Source organism: Artibeus jamaicensis, unplaced genomic scaffold (assembly GCF_021234435.1).
Source record: "Artibeus jamaicensis isolate MK-2021 breed Jamaican fruit bat unplaced genomic scaffold, CSHL_Jam_final contig_464, whole genome shotgun sequence".
NCBI classification, from domain to species: domain Eukaryota; kingdom Metazoa; phylum Chordata; class Mammalia; order Chiroptera; family Phyllostomidae; genus Artibeus; species Artibeus jamaicensis.
Window position 1 is genome coordinate 3283793 of NW_026521842.1, and position 20394 is coordinate 3304186.

Genomic DNA, 20394 nt, shown 5'->3' on the forward strand with positions numbered 1-20394 from the left:
TCCCTCCAGCCGGGCACTGGACTCCAGCTCTGTTTTCGGTCTTCTCTTCAGTTTCTTCTAGACGTGTTGACCCTCCCCCGCCTCCCCGCCCCCATTTCTGAACCTCGCTGCGTTACTGTGCAGCGCCGTCAGCAGCACTCGCTGGGCGCTCCAAGTCTCCCTGGCCCACCCGCCTTCCCAGCTGGCCTTTCTCAGTGCCCCTGTGCAGGAGGCCGTGAAGGCTCCAGTTAGCACCCAGGACTGGGGATCAAGAAGAGTAAGAAGGACATGGTGACCCCATTCTCTCTGGCCTAAAGTTCACCCGTTCACCTCTCTGAGAGGACCTTACGTGTTCATCTTAAACCCATCTGAGAAGACTGGTTTGCACATTCTGCAGCACCTTCTACCCAGTTCTGCATTGAAAGCAGACCAGGGGTTGTCTTCCTACCACGTGCTTCACCCAGGAACTGAGGTCCGCACTTCTCCATGGAAACCTGTGTGTTGGGGGCAGCTGGGGGACCGGCGAGAAGCAGACAGGCAGGGGAGTGGGGCTTCGCTGTGGGCCAGGCCGCAGTCTGTGCACTGAAGTGCTGCAAGCGTTCTTCCAGGTCCGGGGGCTAGTGGGTGTCATGGTCTGCATTCTGTCTTTCTGTGGGTCTGTTCCTGTCAGAGTCCCCGTCTGAGGGGCCCCTCCTCCCATGTCTGTGCCACCAGCGCAGGCAGAGGGCAGCATTTCTGCAGAGCAGCTGATCCTAGGGGAGGCCAGGGGTGGTGTACAGTCCCTGTATCTGGGCCACGCTCACCTTCTCCTTGTTTCCTCATCCCCTCGGAGACTCCACACGAGGACCCCACGGCCATTGGGTTGCTGGATTGGCTAGTGTTTCTGGGTTAGAATTTGCTCACCCTTGGGGCATTTCCTGTCAAAAGTCTCCAAGATCTTCATGGGCCTTCCTCTTCCATCACGATTCTTGGTGGCTCAGCTGTGCCCTGCGAGCTGTTGCCCCTCCCTCCTGCCTCAGGGAGCCTTGGAGGGGACCCAGGGTTGTGGGGACCCCTGTGCCCTGCCTCATTTCTGCCCCAGTTCTGCCAGCTCCCAGCACCCCTGCCCCCTCCCGTGGGCCTCAGGCTTCCCCTTGCCCTCAGGCACCGGCCTCACAGCGGCTTCCGCCTCCTGCACCGCTGTCCCGGCCCGAGCTCCACTGCGAGGCTGCTCTGCTCAGGACCTCCCACTGCTCCTACCCCTGCACCTCCAGACTTTCGTTTCTTCTCCTGCTCCTGCTTCCCATCTCACTGACCCAGGAAGACATGCGTCTCTCCAAGGAAGTGAGTCGGGAGACCTGAGTGGTCACGTCTCCTGGAAATGTACCCTCCCTGCCCTCTGGTCTCACTGGTGAGAATGATGCCTCTGTGATTCCCTCAAAGCCCAGAGTTTCAAGGCAGGTAGATGGGTGCTCCCCTGGTCCTTCCCCACCCCTTTATCCTGTGGGAGCCACACAGTCTGGGCGGTGTCCTCCATTCTTCTGTCGTTTGCCCAGAGCTGAGTCTTCACCCTCATTGGAGCGAGCAGCCTTGCTGTCGGTGTTGGGGTCAGAGTCAGAACCAGACTCTCTCTGGGACGGTGTCTGTGCACATGTGCTCGAGAAAGGCTTCATGGGCCTTCAGGGTGGCCAGCTGGCTTTTATGACTCTCTAGTGTGACAAGTGCTCATCTTCAATAACTGCTTTTTGAGTTTTCTGAGGCTGTTTGATAACATTCTCCTAACGCAGCATGAAGACAATTCTTTCTTTAAGAGTTGTGAGCACTCAAAATAGCGTCCTGGAGGGAGGCAGGTGCTCACACGTCCTGGGCATGACAGGCTGTGACACCCAGAGGACAGCATGTGTGGTAAATGAGGCCCCACAGGTCTGGGCAGTGGTGTTGTCTGGGCCCTCTGGCAGCTGTCCTATAGAGGGGACATCTGGGCACAGGTGGGCAGGCACGTGGTGTTTGTACACACAGACCCAGGGAAAAGCCCCAAGGTGGAAAAATGTACCTCTGTAGGTCAGGGCTGGTAAGAGACTGAAGAGAGAGGCCAGCCACTGCAGTCTGGTAATTAACGGAGTTTATTGGGGGAAACTGAGGTACGAGGCATGTCTGGGGCAGCAGCTGCAGGATGAAATGGATCCCCTCACCACTCAACAGGCACCAAAGAATTACACAGGGAAGAGGGGTGCTAGCCGGAGGAACTAGTGCGTGAAGGCTGCCAGGTGTGGGAAACTACGTGCTTGGCCCGGTGGGGACAACCACCTGTTCCAGGGCCGGTGCACAGCAGGAGGCGAAGGAGGGTGCTGATTTATGTCTGAACAAACATCATTTTTGACCAGCCTATTTGTAAGGGGGTTTGGAGAAACAGCCTGGGTTTTTGGCTCAGGTCCAGCTTGCAGGACAGGCCCAGTCATATCAAGGGAACAGTCTCTTCTCCATAGGTGTGTAAGGACTGCCAGGGAGAAGGGGTGGTGTGGCCAGTGGTAAGTCAGGAGGTGGGCAGCAGACTGGGGATGTGGGCTGTGGGGGGGTGAACACACACGTGTGCGTGGGGGCAGGTGGGCAGACCGAGGAAGATATCTGGAGATTTCTTTTGACTGGTTATTATTCACCCTGTGTAAATAGTTGGGAAATTCAGAGAATAATTCATATTATCTTTATGTAGTACTCTAAAGAGTTTCATTTATCACCAGCTAAAGCAGTTCTCACGGTTCAGGAGCATGTTTTTCTGAGTTTGCTTTGAGGGCCTTATCCAGGAGAAAATTACTTAGCTTCTTGGCTAGATAGTACAAGAAGGTCAACCCAAGCTGGCATAGGTGAGAGTGAGCCAGCCTTGAGTCAGAAGTGACGGGTCTGAGTTAGGAGCTGGCAGATGTTGTCCATAGTCTGAAGCCAAACAAAACAAACACAAACGAAGGAAAACATTAGGCATACACTGTCCAAGCTGGGTATCTTAGTTGGGGCACCAGGGCTCCCAGAACAGCCACTCCAAACGTCCCCCACCGCACCTTCTGCTCTCCTACCTCAGTGAGCTCCATTGATCCATGACAGCTGTGGGAGGAAGGAGAGTGGCCGTGGAGAGGGCCCCAGGGTTGCCTGCCGTCCTGAGTTCCTGGTGTGAATCTACTGATTAAAAGGGAGATACAGCACATTTTCTCTCCAGCCAGGCCTCTCATTTTGGCAGTATTTTGCCTCTTAAGGTACCAGGGTTGAGTATGATGGCAGAGAGGGAAAGAGTGTTGAGTCACATGAAAACTGTTAATACCATTGTGAAAGCAGAGCCATCCTTAGCCCTTTCCCTGCTGTGTCTGTTCAGGTGTAAACCCTCGTGTGAAGTCGGGACGTTTCATGAAAATTCTTCCTGATTACGAGCACGTGGAGTACAGAGATGTGTACACCTGCCGTATGTACCTCCTGCTGCTTTGGCTTTGGCGGGGGAGCACGGTGACAAGTTGCGTGGAGAGGGACCTCTGACTCACAGCACGCGGATGCTTTGGTCCTAAGAACAAGCTGACCTTGGCTTTTGCTGTCTTTTCAGCTTTCCGCAGCATTCTCTGTGGCTCGGCCATGACCAGGATCCCACCTGAGCGGTGGCCTGGGCCAGGTTTCCGCAGTATCTTTTGTGTTTTGGGGGAGTGCCAGTGTGATCGTTCTATTAACACACATTTTAGCACTTACCATTTATTGAGGCCGACAGGAGAGAATAGAGTTGAGGCCATAAAACCTTTGTATTCCAAAATGAAATGTAAATGGTTTACTTCTAGGCTTCAGTAGTTAGTTGTGTTTGGACAGCATATGTGAATTTGAAAAAATGACATACACCTGTACCTGTATACACATGAGACAAAACTATGTAGGAACAGTTGATTATTTAGAACCTGATTCCTCTTGATTGGCATTACTTGGGCTCTGGAAATTTTCCTAAGCCATATTCCATCGTGGTTAAGGGTATCTCCACTTCTTACTAGGTTGAGCTGAGATGGAGAGTGTGAATTTCAGTGTTCAAGAAAGACATTAGAAATACTGCTTGCAAGGACCCCCTGCTGCTTATTACCTCAGCCCCGCTGAGTGTGCCCTGTGTTAGCATCCCCTGAGTGGACCAGACCCACTTCTACGTCTTATAAGGGCACAGTTTCTAACAAAACCTACTTGGAACACAAGGAATAGAGTTGTTTATGGAATTTCTCCTTACTCCTGCCAGGCTCTGGATGTGCAGTTAAAATGCTTGCTGGTCCCATTTTATTTACTCCAGAGAACCACCACGGAGGCAGTGTGGAGATGCCAGGACTGGTCAGCGTGCTTGGGGTGGTGTCTGAGCCCTGTGCACAACTGTGAATGCTACTCACAGTGTTTGTGTCATCAGTCCCAGAGCTGAGCTGCTTGAGTGAAGACAGGGTCGGGGGGGGGGGGGGCGGGGCGAGGGGGCTCCTTCGCTGCGGTTGGGCGGCAAGGGCATGAGTGGGCCAAGTCTGAAGGCATGAATTCTTCTGTTCTTTTCCAAACCCCCTTGCAAGTAGCCTCTAGAACATCTTGTCATAGACCAACCCACCCTCCCTGCTTGGTGGGCCAAGTCAGTGAGCCAAGGAGAAAGTGAGCCAAGGTGCCTTCTCCAGGCTCGTGGGAGAGAACGTGATGTAGCACTTATTGATGAGAACCATCAGTCAATCACCACGGCTGTGCTGACGGGAACAGCCTGGCATGGGCTTTTAAATACAAGTGGACAAGCACTTAGAGGCTCATTAAGTCATATATTTGCTGCAGGGTTCTTCTAGAACAACAGTCTACCTGGAACTTATACCTGAGACCGAGAATGGAATTCTGACCCACCTGTGGGAAGGTGGCTCAGTGGCTGGGACCTAGGAAGTGCCTAGGTCTGTGTCAGGGGTGTGTTCTTTTTGTTCCCAAGGGCTGGCTTGTCAGAAGCTTTCTGCAGCTTGTAAAGTATGTGTCTTGAGTCCAGACTTTTCACAACTTGCAGAGCATCTGCACTATAGCCACGAATTGGATGTCCCCCAGCTGCAGGTAGCTGACAGCTTACAAGAGACTTGCTCCAAGTGGAGACTGCTGTCCTCTCTAAGGTGTGGGTGTAGGTATAAGAATGTAGCAATCCTCGTAGAAAACTTGAAGATCCAGAAAATACATGAAAATGTAATGTAAGCATTGGTTGCATTTCTCTGTGGACACATTTAATCTGAGTGGTCTGTTACCTCTATGACTGTAAGGAGAAAAAAATTACATGTGTGAAAAAAAGTCATTTCAACCCCAGTTTCAAACCTCTCTGTGCCCCAGTGTTTGGTATTCCAGTGCCCCTAGAACGTTCTCATGGAGTGCAGCTTAGAATTTCTTCTCTGCCGTTAGCCAGACTTCCCAGAAAAGTCTGCTGTGATGGTTGGCTTGTGAGGTGCCTGGGACCTTGCACTGTTTCTTGCACTTCATCCATTCATACTATTCCTGGAGCTTTTGAGAACTTGTGTCCCCTGGTCTCTTAAAAGCCTTTGGGCCATGTTTTGTGGGAAAAGAGGATCAACAGTCTTAGTGCGTGATGCTGTCCCAGGAAGAAGCAAATCAGCATCGTCTGAGGATGAAGATTCTGGCTCTTTCGGGGCATTGTGACCTCAGATTATTAGCAGTTTTTGCAGTGTCACTTTTGTTTATTTTTCTCAATATTGGGCCATATGTTTCTTCATATTCTTGCTAATTCATGTCTATAAGAAGTTGGAAGCATCCTAGGGGATGTATTGTCCTTACAGCATGTCTAAAACATGCCCTGTGTACAAATTGATAGTGGCTGTTGAAGTGCATTTTGAACTTAAAAATAACTAACTGTAGGGCTCTGGGTTTTGAGGTTCTGACCTAGAACCTGGCAGTGCTCCACATTGCTCTAGTGGATGCGCGGAATTTGGTAGAAGGTTGCCCACCACACGGTGAGGAGGTAGACAGGCCACTTTTACCCAGTGTCCAGCTGAAGGCTGTCAGGCAAGAGGAAATTCCCTCATTTACAGGAGTTAACCTCCTACTCTAGTCAGGGAGAGCCCACATTTAGAGTTCGTGGTTAGAGAAAACATAGCTCTCGCCGCCAGGCAGGAGTGGCTCCCTCCTATTGGTGGGAGATCAGCCTCCTTCTGCCCGGGGCCTCCACCTGATCGCATGAGGCCCCCCACACTGGGGAGAGCAGTCAGTTTTGCCGATGTTAATGCCAGCCTCAGCCAGAAACACTCTCACAGGCACATCCGGAATAATGTTTGACCAATGTCTGGACACCCTGTGGTCCCTTCCAGTTGGTGCGCGGAGTTAACCAGCACACTCTGTCTGCACAGAGACCCCAGGCCCTACTCCCGGCAGTCAAGGCCTTGTGAAACTTGGCTGCCCATTAATTCATTGACCTTATTCACCCAACAAGTACATGTGCAAAGGCAGAGGAAACTGAAGGGAAGGACATTTTCCAAAATGTTTACTGCAGCTCGTCATCGCTGTGCTGGGGTTTCAGGTTGGCACTGGGTTTCTTTCTCTCCAGTTGTCTTCAGTGAATGTGTGTGTTGCTTTGGAAATAAGGCGGGGAAGTGTGGTGCTTTTAAAATGGAGCGATGATTCAACTGAATTCTTAGTATCCAGCCCCAGGACACTGTGGACTCTACCCCACCTCTTAAGGAATCCCACGCTTCCTCAGCTGTATAAATGGACAGGAGGCTCACCACTTCATAACGGTGCTCAGCCCGCATCTTACAAGGCAGCAGTTCCCTGTCACTGGACCTGCGCACGTCCAGGCTGGGTTTCAAAAGGACCCTGTTGTCTGTTTTATTATGCTTTTCAAAGACTTTTTCATTCTTGGAATTCTTTAGAAAATTTTGTAGGTAAGCTTTGCTTAAATCCACATTTATTTACAAGGCTCTGTTGCAAGCCTTCGTCATTTCTTCATCGTTCTGTCTTCTTCCTCCTGCCCTTTCCTCTGATGTACTTTAAAGTGAAGATTGGTTGGCTCTAAAACGAAGACCTGCTCTCTCTCTCCCTGTAGTGCTGCACAGATACAGACACATCTTGGGATTATGGCAGCCAGATATCGGGCCCTACGGAGGACTGCTGAATGTGGTGGTAAGTCCAAGAGCCTCGCCTATGCATTCCTATGAAGTCAGGACTGAACAGAAGCCCTAGGGCCAAGCACTAGTGCCCCCTGAGGAATGCTGGTGGTCTGCCCCTGTTTTCCTTCTCACTGGCTCATGCCGGAAGCCCAGTCCAGAAGACCGGCTCCACATCTTGTAATACCAGTGAGTCTGCTTCACAGTGGCTCTGGGCAGCCTCAGTGTGGCTTTTCCGAGCCTGGTCCAAATGGGCCACCTAGTGACTCTGGTTACTGTCACTCTGTGTATGTTGCTCACCAGGTGGGGTTTGGACAGGAATAAGTATTACTTTATAATTGTATTTGGTGGCAGCATTCATTCAGAAACACACTTTACATATGTTATGTTTAAAAGCCTGACTTTTAAAATGTTCTCTCAGGGACAACGCAACAGTTCCCAGCGTGGGCATATTTTTTTCTTTTAGTTGGGGAGGGTGGTAAATGTATCCCATGACTGAACCACGGCAACTGGCTCTCATCTCAGACTGGTTCGTCGCAAAAGTGAGTAAATTCTCTCCTCCTGTTGCTAGAGGTAGAAGCCATGGGTCTAGGCTCTCCTGGGAAGGCAGGAGTAATGGCTGGGTCATTTCAAATAGGGTCGTCCCTGTCCCTCCACTGAGAATGTGGCACCTTTGTGCTGAGCATGTGTGTGGGGACTGCATGTCCTTTGATCTAAGCTCTGCCACTTTCTATCACTGTTTAAAACACACAAGAGTAGCAGGAATGGTAGCGCGAATTGCCAATGCCCACCGCCGGGATTCGCAGCTATCATTAGTGCACCAAGTTCGTGGCCTCTGTCTCTGCCTCTTGGTGTTCTGTTTTCAGGAGGAAGTTTCAAGCAAATCCCAGGCCTGTGTCACTTCATCTGTTCATACTTCAGTGTGGATCTCTAAAAATTCCGGTGTTTTCCTCCATATCCATCAGTTCTTATCACACCTTCCAAAAGTAGCAGTAATTCCTTGATGTTACCTGAGACCCAGTCCCTACGTGAGGTTCCCTCATTGTCTTACAGCTGCCTTTTGATAACTGGTCCATTCAGATTGGGACCTAAACCAGGACTGACATTGTATTTGTGTGTTTTGCCTCATGACTCTCTCCTGTTGAAAGCAGCACCCCCATTTTTTTCTCAGGTCAGTTGCCCTACTTACTGGGTATCACTTGCTAGATTATTCCGCTTCTTTCTCACATCATTTAGCTCCCCCCATCCTCCACTTTAGATCTGGGAGTTCTCTCTCAAAGGTTTTCTTGGATTCAGATCTAACAACTTTTTTTCTATCTAAAAAAATTTTTTTTCAGGTTTATTGAGGTATTGACAGAATTGTAAGATTTGTAAAGCATACTTCATGGTCCCACTATCTAGTTAATTAATGTATGCATCATCACACATTTAAGTTCTATTCTCAGTGAAGTGCAGTGATCAATCGACTGGTATTAACTGTAGTCACATTGTTTTTCACTAGATAACTAGTCTCTACTTAACAAGCACTTGGTGGTGGTGCTGTGCTTGTCCCACTGTGACACATCAGGGGCATCTCGATGTCTGTCGTCCCTGAGGTTCTCCATGGGCCTGGGGTGTGGAGACGTGGTGGTCATTGTGGACAGCTGCGGGTGAGGCCCTCTGCCTCGGTGCCTCACATACCCTCACGTGGACATGCGCCCTTTCTCCTCACCACAGGTGGATGGCTTGTTCATTATTGGTTGGATGTACCTGCCTCCCCATGACCCTCATGTGGATGACCCAATGCGATTCAAGCCCTTGTTTAGAATCCACCTGACGGAGAGGAAATCACCCACAGTGGAGTGCATGTACGGCCACAGAGGGCCCCACAATGGCCACATCCAGGTGAGTGTGTGCTCAGGCTCCCTTAGACACGCAGTCACGTGCAGGCGAGGGCGAGGTCTCCTCTGGTCTTCCCCATCCAGGTGCCAGCTGAGTTTTCAGTGGTGTCCATAGCTACAAGCCTGTGTCCGCACAGATCAGGGGAAACAGGGCTCTGTGTTATTAGCCCCCACCCATTCTGTGTATTATTTATGCTATGGTGCTGTGGTGTAGCTCCCCAGAGGATCACTAGCTGGACCCCTCCACTAGTTCTGCAGTCAATATCCAGTTAAAACCATTTGTTGTTTCCAACCACACCGTTCCTCACTGTTCTTTTTTTAAAAACCTCTAAGACTACAAAATGATAGTCCTTCTTTCCTGCTCTAAGAGTCCCCTTAAAAAAAGCACAGATACCTCTCTTTTGGGTGCACCATTCCTCCAGAAGGAAGTGCGTGCTCGGGTGGTTCTGAGCTCCCTTCTCTGGACTGGTCACAATTTGTATGCATCCTGGGCTTCTGCATATGAGTGGGGTGCACTGAGGAGGAGGGGCTCATTGTGTGATGGAGATGCCATGACTGATTCGTTCCCCTTGTTGCTTTGTCATGAATGCTGAAGATTGTGAAGAAGGACGAGTTCTCCACCAAGTGTAACCAGACGGACCACCACAGGATGTCTGGTGGGAGGCAAGAGGTGAGCCCGCGCCCCTTCTGTGCACAAGGAGCAGACATGAGGCTGAATGGTTTGACATCATCAACATGCCACCAACATGAGGGCCCTCTCCCATGGTTCATCCTGGTGTTGTTGGCACAGAGAGTGTGTCTGACCCTTTTGTCGGAAATGGCCTCATGTGGGTGTGTGTACACAAGCATAGGGTTTTGTTTCCCCTCCAACCCTCAGAATATGACCAGAAGGAAATAGTTTTCATTAGGTGGTTCTCCTTCACTGCTTTGTTGAGGGTGTCCCTGTGCCGTGTGTGTTTCTTCTTGGAGCTGATTTGCAGGGAGATGAGAGCGCTGTTCTCAGAGTCACACTATTTTCCCCACAGGTGGACCTGGTGATGGAGATTTTCAAACCAGGCCTCACGGTGGGTAAACCTGTGTGTCAGCTATACTAGGAGTTTTTGTGCTTTCTTTTGTTTACACGAGGAATTTTACTTTGTCTTCGAGTTGTAGTTTTCTGAGGATCTAAGTCATACTGCCATTTCAAAATATTTTCATTTCTTAAGAAAAACTTGAGGGGTGCTGGGAAGATGGAGACGGAGTAGGACGGAGCGGATTCTAGCTCCCGTACTCGTGGGTGAAAATCCTGGCAAATCTATAGAGAAGCAGCGCACTAATCCATCGGTTATCCAGCATTTGTGAAATTAAAAGAACAGAGATTGTGACGGACGCTGAAACACCAGAAAGCGGCAGGTCAGTGGGGTCTTGGGGACCGGAGGAAAGACAAAGCGTCAGCTGGGGCCCGGGCCCCTGGCCAGGTGGCCCCGGGGCTGCCTCTACATCCAGGGACCAGAGCCATTGGTCTGAGACCAACACCAGAGGTGTCTGCCACAGGAGCCTGGGCACACAGCGGCCCCAGTGGCCACCAGTGTGGGCCAGCAGCTCCTCCGCTCCCTGTATAAGCAAAACCGGACAACACCTGGGCAGAGACCTGTCTGCTTGCCGGCTTGCATTATCAGGGAGGGTTATAAAGACATAGGGCCCGGTTCAACTGCGGACTCTGTGGTCCCAACCCTGGGAGAACTGAGAGACACATTGGCCTCACTGGTCTCGCTGGGGACTGGGCTGGACTGAGAGGCAGGCTGTCTGGAGAGTTTTGGGTTTTTTTTTTTTGTTTTTGAAAGTGGACTGAGGTGTTCTCCTGCCAGGACAGCTTGGCTTGCTTCCCACCCGGCCTTGCAGCGAGCCGGGGTAAAGCGGAGGCATTTGGGGACTTACCACAGGACTGGGAAGTGTCCTCCCAGTTTCTCGGGTCCCAGATGGCCTGGCAGACACACTCAGGAGTGGATTCTTCTGGGTCCCTGCCACAGGGCTGGGAGGCACCTTGCTGGTTCTCGGATCCCAGACAGCTTGGCGGGTGCACACAGGCGCAGAAGCCTCTGAGTCCCTGACACAGGGAAGCACCTTGCTGGTTTCCACTGGCCGGTGTGCACAGGTGCAGAAGTGGTTGAGTCCTGCCACAGGACTGGGAAGGACCCTACCAGAACCCGTGGTACCCAAGCAGCTTGGTGAGTGTGCGGGCGCCCACACGCCAATCTAGTAGCCTGGCTGGTGCGCGCACTTGCGCCGGCATCCCAACCCACAGGGAGATCCTGCTGCAAACAGAAAAACCAGTCTGGACAGTTTGAAACCAACAAGGGGAGGGTTTCTCTGTTGTTGTTGTTATTGTTTTTTTGTTGTTGCTTGTTTGGGGTTTTTTTTTCTTTTCCTTTTTTTAGTAACTTTTTTGTGCGTTTGTTTAGTAATCTTACATATTTTTTAATTTTATCACTGCTTTATCTTTCTACACTTTGTTCCTCTCCTTTCTTTTTCCCTGTTTTAGTCCTTCTTCCTTTCCTCTTAAATTCATCGCTTTCGCCTCCCTTCTCCTGTCTTTTTGTTTGATTGCTTGTTGCTTCGTTTCCTTTTACCCACAAGAGACACAAACAACTAGGAACTGTGAAAGGACCAGAATGGGACCCAAAGAAGGGGCATCTCAACAGTAGAGACAGAGAGACAAATTTCACCTTCCTATAGCAGAGAAGCCACAAGGTGTTGCATATTTTTTTCATTATTCTCACTTCTTTTATATTTTAATAATATCTCTGTATTCCTCCTCTTTCTGTATAGGCTTCTCAGTCTTGAGTAGTTATATTGTATTATTAGACAGGCTCCCCCTGTCCTTTCCTCCACAGTGCTTTGCTAATCCTCTAAACTCCACGTCACTTGTTTTCCTTTAGCACACTACCTAAAGCTCTATACCCCCTACTCAGAGAGATCACACAGAGTTTGTTATTTGAGTGCTGCTCTAATATTATTGTAAATAATAGCTGATCTATACAACAGTAACTACTTCACAACACATCTCCCAGATCTTAGCCCATTGTACAGGTCCCTGAATTCTATCACTGTAGTGGTTAACTCTATTTGCTCACACACTACACCCATTTACTGTTCCTTACACTCACCTTACCTCAAAATCTGACCATCTAAAACCTCATTGCTTTCTAGTTCCAACTAACAAGCCTTCCCTCCCCAACAAGAGGCTTATCTTTTGTCCATCCTCTCGTAAAAGTGGCAAGTTGGGCTGAAGAATATGGTTAACACTATATATAGCCTAAAGATTGCCTATCTCCTCTCTGCTGGCTGTGACCGTAAATATCATAAAAAATTCTTCTGCTGTCATAAACCGTTTTGCCTCCTCCTACAACTGATTACACATACACAATAAAAGGAGTAGGTGGAAACGAAGAACATCAAGATACCTGAAGGAGTCTGCACCACTGAAATTCACAGGTATTATACCACAGAGGTTCACAACATAAACCCAGGGAGTCAGAACAGATCAATTTTAGAAGCTGAGGCTAACAAGAGTCTCACAAACAATGGGAAGACAAAGAAACAGTCCCCAAATGAAAGAAAAAGCAGAGGCTTCAGAAAGAATGTTAGATGAAATAGAGGCTAATCAACTATCAGATACTGAATTCAAAGCACTGGTGATCAGAAAGTTCAAAGAGCTCACAATGAGCTACCAGAAACTACAGGGGAGCTACAGTGATCTCACTGCAAACTATATCAACATGAAAAAGGAAATAGAAACTATCAGCAAGGGACAAGAGGAAATGAAGAATACAATTTCCGAACTGAAGAACACAGTAGAAAGTTTCAAAAGTAGAATAGATGAGGCGGAGGATCTGATTAGCGAGCTGGAGGACAAAGTAGAAAGCATCTCACAGAAAGAGCAGGAAAATGAAAAGAAACACAGAAAGAATGAAGAGGGAGTAAGAGAAATACAAGACAATATGAAATGTAATAATATCCGAATAATAGGGCTACCAGAAGGAGAAGAAGAACAAGGGATAGAAAACATATTTGAAAGAGTAATGAGAAAAGATTTCCCTAATTTAATGAGAGAAAAAGTCACACAAATCCAGGAATCACAGAGAGTTCCAGTCAGGAGGAACCCAAGGAGGCCCACTTCAAGACACATCATCATCAAAATAGCAAAATTCCAAGACAAAGAGAGAATCTTAAAGGCAGCAAGGGAGAAAAAAGAAGTAACATACAAGGGAGCCCCAATAAGGTTAGCTACTGACTTCTCAATGGAAACACTTCAAGCAAGAAGAGAATGGCAAGAAATATTCCAAGTAATGAGAACCAGAGGCCTACAACCAAGAGAGGAACACAGGTACAAAAATGGCAATGAGTAAGTACCTATCAATAATAACCTTAAATGTAAATGGATTAAATGCTCCAATCAAAAGACACAGAATAGCAGAATGGATAAGACAGCATGACCCTCACATATGCTGCCTACAAGAGACCCACCTCAGGACAAAAGACCATCACAGACTAAAAGTGAAAGGCTGGAAACAAATTTACCAAGCAAACAGACAAGGAAAAAAAGCTGGGGTAGCAATTCTCATATCAGACAAAATAGACTTCAAAAAGAGGGCCATAAAGAGAGATCCAGAAGGTCACTTCATAATACTCAAGGGAAGAATCCACCAGGAAGACATTAACATCGTAAATATATATGCACCAAACATAGGAGCACCAAAATATATCAAGAAAATCTTAGAGGACTTCAAGAAAGATATTGACAGCAACACAATTAGAGTAGGGGATTTTAACACCCCACTATCAAAAATGGACAGATCTTCCAAACCAAATATCAACACAGATATTGCAGCATTAAACAACACCCTAGAGGAAATGGACTTAACTGATAAATATAGAGCCCTTCGTCCCAAAGAAGCTAAATACACATTCTTTTTAAATGCACATGGAACATTTTCAAAAATAGACCACATGATAGGACACAAAACGAACCTCAGCAAATTCAAGAAAATTAAAATCATACCAAGCATTTTCTCTGACCACAAGGGACTGAAACTGGAAACCAACCCCAAAGGAAAAAACCCAAAGCACCCAAAATCATGGAGACTGAATGGTATGCTATTAAACAACGAATGGGTCAATAATGAAATTAGGGAAGAAATCAAAAAGTTTCTGGAAACAAATGAAAACGAACTCATAACAACCCAAAACTTATGGGACACAGCGAAGGCAGTCCTGAGAGGGAAGTTCATAGCAATACAGGCCTACCTAAAGAAGATAGAAACATTTCAAACAAACAACCTAACCCTACACCTGCAAGAACTCGAGGAACAACAACAAAGACAGCCCAGAGCAAGCAGAAGGAAGGAAATAACCAAGATTAGAGCAGAACTAAATGACATAGAGACAAAAAGCACAATCTTAAGGATCAATGAGTCCAGGAGTTGGTTCGTTGAAAAGATAAACAAAATAGACAAGCCTTTAAGTAGGCTCATCAAGAAAAGAAGAGAGAGGACTCAAATAAACACAATCAGAAATGAAAGAGGAGAGATTACAACTGGTACCACGGAAATAGAAGGGATTGTAAGAAATTACTATGAAGAACTGTATGCCAAGAAATTTGAAAACCTAGGGGAAATGGACACATTTCTAGAAAAATATAATCTTCCAAAACTTAAAGAAAAAGAAACAAAATTTGAACACACCAATAACAGCAAAAGAAATTGAAGCAGTAATCAAAAAACTCCCATCACACAAAAGCCCTGGACCAGATGGTTTCACAGGAGAATTCTACAAAGCATTTAAGGAAGAGCTAACCCCTATTCTCCACAGACTATTCCAAAAAACCCAGAAAGATGGAAAACTCCCAAATTCTTCTTATGAAGCCAGCATCATCCTAATTCCAAAACCAGACAGAGACACAACAAGGAAAGAGAACTTCAGGCCAATATTGCTGATGAACATAGATGCTAAAATCCTCAACAAAATATTGGCAAATTGCATCCAATAATATATTAAAAAGACCATACACCATGACCAAGTGGGATTCATCCCAGGAATGCAAGGATGGTTCAATATTTGCAAATCAGTAAATGTAATACATCACATAAACAAAAGCAAAGACAAAAACACATGATCATATCAATAGATGCAGGAAAAGCTTTTGATAAGGTACAACACCCATTTATGATAAAAACACTCAGCAAAGTGAGAATAGAGGGAGCATTCCTCAATATAATAAAGGCCATATATGAGAGACCTACAGCCAATATCATACTCAATGGGCAAAAATTAAAAGCTTTTCTACTAAGATCAGGAACAAGACAAGGATGTCCACTTTCACTACTTCTATTCAATATAGTTTTGGAAGTTGTGGCCACAGCAATCAGTCAAGAAAAGGAAATAAAAGGCATCCAAATAGGAAAGGAGGAAGCAAAACTGTCACTGTTTGCAGATGACATGATAGTGTACATGGAAAATCCTATAGACTCTACCAAAAAACTGCTCAAACTAATTAATGAATTTGACAAAACAGCAGGATACCAAGTCAATATCCAGAAATCAAAGGCATTTTTGTATATGAACAATGAATCAGCAGAAGCAGAAATCAAGAAAAAAATCCCATTTGATATAGCAAAAAGAAAAATAAAATATCTGGGAATAAACCTAACCAAGGAGGTAAAAGACCTGTATGCACAAAACTACACAGCATTGAAGAAAGAAATCAGGGAAGACACAAACAAATGGGAACATATACCTTTTTCATGGATTGGAAGAATTAACATCATCAAAATGTCCATACTACCCAAAGCAATATACAGATTCAATGCAATACCTATTAAAGTACCAATGGCACATTTAACAGACATAGAAGAAACACTTCAAAAATTTATATGGAACCATAAATGAGCCCGAATAGCAGCTGCACTTCTGAGAAAGAAGAACAAAGTAGGAGGGATCACAATACCTGATATCAAATTGTATTACAAGGCCACTGTAATCAAAAACAGCCTGGTACTGGCATAAAAACAGGCACATAGACCAATGAAACAACAGAGAGCCCAGAAATCAACCCAACTCTCTACAGTCAATTAATATTTGACAAAGGGGGCAGTAACATATAATGGAGTAAAAATAGCCTCTTCAGCAAATGGTGTTTGGAGAACTGGACAGGTACCTGCAAAAAAATGAAACTTGAGCACCAACTTACACCATACACCAAAATAAATTCAAGATGTATAAAAGACTTGAATATAAGCAGTGACACCATTAAAGTCCTAGAGGAGAACATCAGCAAGAAAATATTAGATATTTCACGCAGCAACATTTTTACTGATATGTCCCCTAGAACAAGAAATATAAAGGAAAGAATAAACAAATGGGATCTCATCAAAATAAAAAGCTTCTGCGTGGCTAAAGAAAACAGTATTAAATTAAAAAAACAACCAGCTGTATGGGAAAACATTTGCCAATGATACCTCAGACAAAGGTTTAATCTCCAAAATATACAAAGATCTTACACGACTCCACTCTAAGAAGACATCTAACCCAATTAAAAAATGGGAAAAGGACTTGAACAGACACTTATCCAAGGAGGACATACAGAATATCCAGAGACATGAAGAGTTGCTCAATATCCTTAGCTATCAGAGAGATGCAAATTAAAACCACAGTGAGATACCACTTTATACCAGTCAGGATGGCTATAATAAACAAAGCAACAAACAACAAATGTTGGAGAGGTTGTGGGGAAAAGGGGTCCTTAGTTCACTGTTGGTGGGATTGCAGACTGGTACAACCATTATGGAAAACAGTATGGAATTTTCTCAGAAAAATAAAAATCGACCTACCTGCCTTTTGACCCAGCAATTCCACTGCTAGGATTATATCCTAAGAGTCCTAAAACATCAGTATCAAAGAACCTGTGCACCACAATGTTCATAGCAGCACAATTTACAATAGCCAAGAGTTGGAAGCAACCTAGGTGCCCATCAGTAAATGAATGGATCAAAAAATAGTCGTACATATACACAATGGAATTCTATGCAGCAGAGAGAAAGAAGGAGCTACTACCCTTTGCAACAAAATGGATGGAACTGGAAAGCATTATGTTGAGTGAAATAGGCCAGGTGTTGAAAGATAAATACCATACGATCTCACCTTTAACAGGAAGCTAAACAACAAAACAAATAAGCAAGCAGAATAAAAACAAAGTCACTGAAGTAGCGAACAAGGAGACAGTGACCAGAGGGGAGAGGGAAGGGAATTTAAGGGGGGAAAGGGGGGATTTGGAGGAACAAATATGAAGAACACAGGGATGAGAACCGAGGGGGGTGGAAATGGGAGGGAGGTGGGGAGCACGGGGCGGGGGCTGGGATGGGAGAAATAAACAAAAAAACTGTACTTGAAAAATAACTAAATGAAATTATTTTTAAAAAATATATTTTATTAATTATGCCATTACAGTTCTATTTCCCCCCTTCATTCCCCTCCACCCTGCACATCCCTCCCCCACCATCCCCCCCTTTAGTTTATGACCATGTGTCTCAAGTTCTTTAGATTCTACATTTCCCCTACTATTCTTGCCCTCCCCCCTATTTTCTACCTACCGTCTATGCTACTTATTTTCTGCACCTTCTCCCCCCTTCTCCTTCTCCCACTCCTCTGTTGCTAATCCTCCATGTGATCTTCATTTCTATGGTTCTGCTCCTGATCTAGCTGTCCTCTTAGTTTGCTTTTGTTTTAGGTGTGGTTGTTAATAACTGTGGGTTTGCTGTCCTTTCACTGTTCATGTTTCTTTAACTTCTTTTTCTTAGATAAGTCCCTTTAACATTTCATATAATAAGGGCTTGGTGATGATGAACTACTTGAATTTGACCTTATCTGAGAAGCACTTTGTGTGTCCTTCCATTCTAAATGAAAGCTTTGCTGGATAGAGCAATCTTGGATGTAGGTCTTTGGATTTCATGACTTGGAATACTTCTTTCCAGCCCCTTCTTACCTGTAAGGTGTCTTTTGAGAAATCAGCTGACTGTCTGATGGGAACTCCTTTGTAGGTGACTGTCCCCTTATCTCTTGTTGCTTCTAGGATTCTCTCCTTCATTTTAATCTTGGCTAATGTAATGATGAAGTGCCTTGGTGTGTTCCTTGTTGGGTCCAACTTCTTTGGGACTCTGAGCTTCCTGGATTTCCTGGAAGTCTATTTCCTTTGCCAGATTGGGGAAGTTCTCCTTTATAATTTGTTCAAATAAGGTTTCCACTTGTTGCTGTTCCTCTTCCCCTTCTGGTACCCCTATAATTCGGATGTTGGAATGTTTAAAGATGTCCTGAAGGTTCCTAAGCCTTTCCTCATTTTTTTGAATTCTTGTTTTTTCATTTTTTTCTGTTTGGTAATTTTTTTCTTCCTTCTGGTCCACTCCTTTGATCTGAGTCCCAGTTTCCTTTCCGTTACTGTTGGTTTCCTGTGCATTTCCCTTCATTTTGATTAGTTTAGCCTTCATTATTCCTCTGATTTGTGACTAAAATCAACCAGTTCTGTGAGCATCCTGATCACCAGTGTTTTGAACTGTGCATCTGAAAGTTTGGCTATTTCTTCCTCACTTAGATTTATCGGCTCTGAGTTGTTCTTGAGCCATGTTTTGATCTGTTTGTGCCTGTTACATATGAGAAGCAGAGCCTTAGGTATTCACCAGGGTGGGGCCACCCAAGTCGCTGGTTTGTGACGCTGTATGTGGGGGCAGGTCAGAGGGAGGCCACCAAGGTCTCTGGTTTGTGATGCTGTATGTGGGGGCGGGGTCAGAGAGGGACAATAGCGATCCCCCTGCCATTTCCTTCCACTGTGGCCTGCACCGTCCATCTCACTGCTCGCTCGTTCACCGGTTTACGGTTTATCTGGGCACAAATGTGTGACCACAGTCAGCCCTCAGTGGGTCCACTGCCTTGCGCCCTCAGTGGGTCAGCCCACTACTCCACACCTGAGATCTGCCCATGCTGCCAGTGCGCCTGGGTCACGCCTTGGGTTGGTCTATTGGGTCTTTTCTGCCCGACCCCGCTCTGCCGTTGGGTCTGCCCCTCTTACCGGTTTGGCTGAAGGGTTCGTTGTTGTCTGACTTCCATATAGTTCGATTTTCTATGAGTTGGCTGCATTTTTGTTGCTAAAACTTTGTTGTTTTTAAATGTGGTTGTGGGAGAAGGCAAAGTGTTTCCACCTACGCCTCCATCTTGGTGGAAGTCCCCAAAACTTGAACTTTTAAAATATAGTAGATTCATTGTAGCTTTTATCTATTTGTTGAGTGTACATTTCTCAGGCCGTTTTTGAGTCTCTGGTAGCTCATGGTAGCTTGTGGTCGGTCCCTTTAGCATCCTGCTCATGAAGAAACCAGTGAGTAGTCCTGCCCAGCCCTTCACATGGGCTTTACACTCCATCGGTACCAGAAGCTGGCCCTGTAATGTCATAAACTGCACCCACAGGGCTTGACAACTTTCCCACTTACTTGCATGCAAACTCTAGGCCCAGGATGGCTGCCAGCTGTGTGCACCTTTGAAGGCCAAGTTCAGGCTGTTCCGTGAGGAGTACAGCCTGAGGAGTGTAGCCCTCAGGCTGCCCCAGACTCTGCCTCCCCAGTGCAGACACTGCTCGGCTTGTCTTCATGGATGATGGCCAAGACCCAGCCACCACCACTTCCTGTCCAGGCCTTCTTGAATCCTGGGGGCTGCAGGGAGGAGCAGAGCTGGGGAAGTAATCACCCAGTTATTAAAATGATGCTTTATTATCATCAAATACAAAATCATCAGAATCTGAAGGGAAAAGTGCTAGCACAGCCCCACCACGTAGGAGTTGTCTCAAAGCCCATTCTCCAGCCTCCCTTTGTTTTTTGGCATTTCTGATGGAATTACAATTTTACTCTCTCAGCTGGATTTTTTAATCTTGTTACTCCAGAGATATTTTCCAGTCTCATTAGAACCCTTCATAAGATTTATTTTTCATTCAGCATAGCATTCCGTCATCTTGCTGTGATGTAATTGGATGTAAACATTCTCCTGCAGGTGGGCATGGGGTTTGTCTCAAATGTTCATGTTTCTTCTGTTACCCTCTTGACCACATGCTTGAGTGACTTACCCTCTGGGAGCCTCAGCCCTTATTTTTGAAATAGAGATTATAATGACCTGTGCACCCCAGGTGATTCTGGAGGGTTGAATAGGGTATCACACTAGGAAAATGCCAAGTGTCACTGCTGTCATCTCACTATCTGATCTCTGTGCAAAACTTTATGTGGATTTTGGATCATGCAGAAAGAGATATTGCCAGGTAAATGCCCTGAAGGTGTTCCAAATTCTTGTTACATGTTGTCAGTTTGATGATTCTTGTGTACGGATGGTCCTTTAGGGCAGGTGAGCCCAGCTCCCACACTCCTGTTGGC

The 20394-nt window shown here is 46.2% G+C and overlaps 1 protein-coding gene across 7 annotated transcripts in view; it reads left to right on the forward strand.

Annotated features, from left to right (window-relative positions):
* Window positions 1-20394, forward strand: part of FBXO31 (F-box protein 31) — a 50064-nt gene that overhangs the window by 14594 nt on the left and 15076 nt on the right. For 4 of the 7 annotated variants that reach the window (XR_008391903.1, XR_008391902.1, XM_037142376.2 and 1 more), the window contains exons 3-7: window positions 3320-3406; window positions 7016-7092; window positions 8793-8960; window positions 9552-9626; window positions 9982-10020. Coding sequence is in view for 5 of the 7 variants with exons in the window: in XM_037142376.2 (XP_036998271.2) it covers window positions 3320-3406; window positions 7016-7092; window positions 8793-8960; window positions 9552-9626; window positions 9982-10020 (446 nt within the window). In the remaining 2 variants the exon portion in view is untranslated. The remainder of the gene's footprint in view (window positions 1-3319; window positions 3407-7015; window positions 7093-8792; window positions 8961-9551; window positions 9627-9981; window positions 10021-20394) is intronic. The other 3 variants (XM_037142373.2, XM_037142374.2, XM_037142375.2) reach the window with 3 other exon arrangements.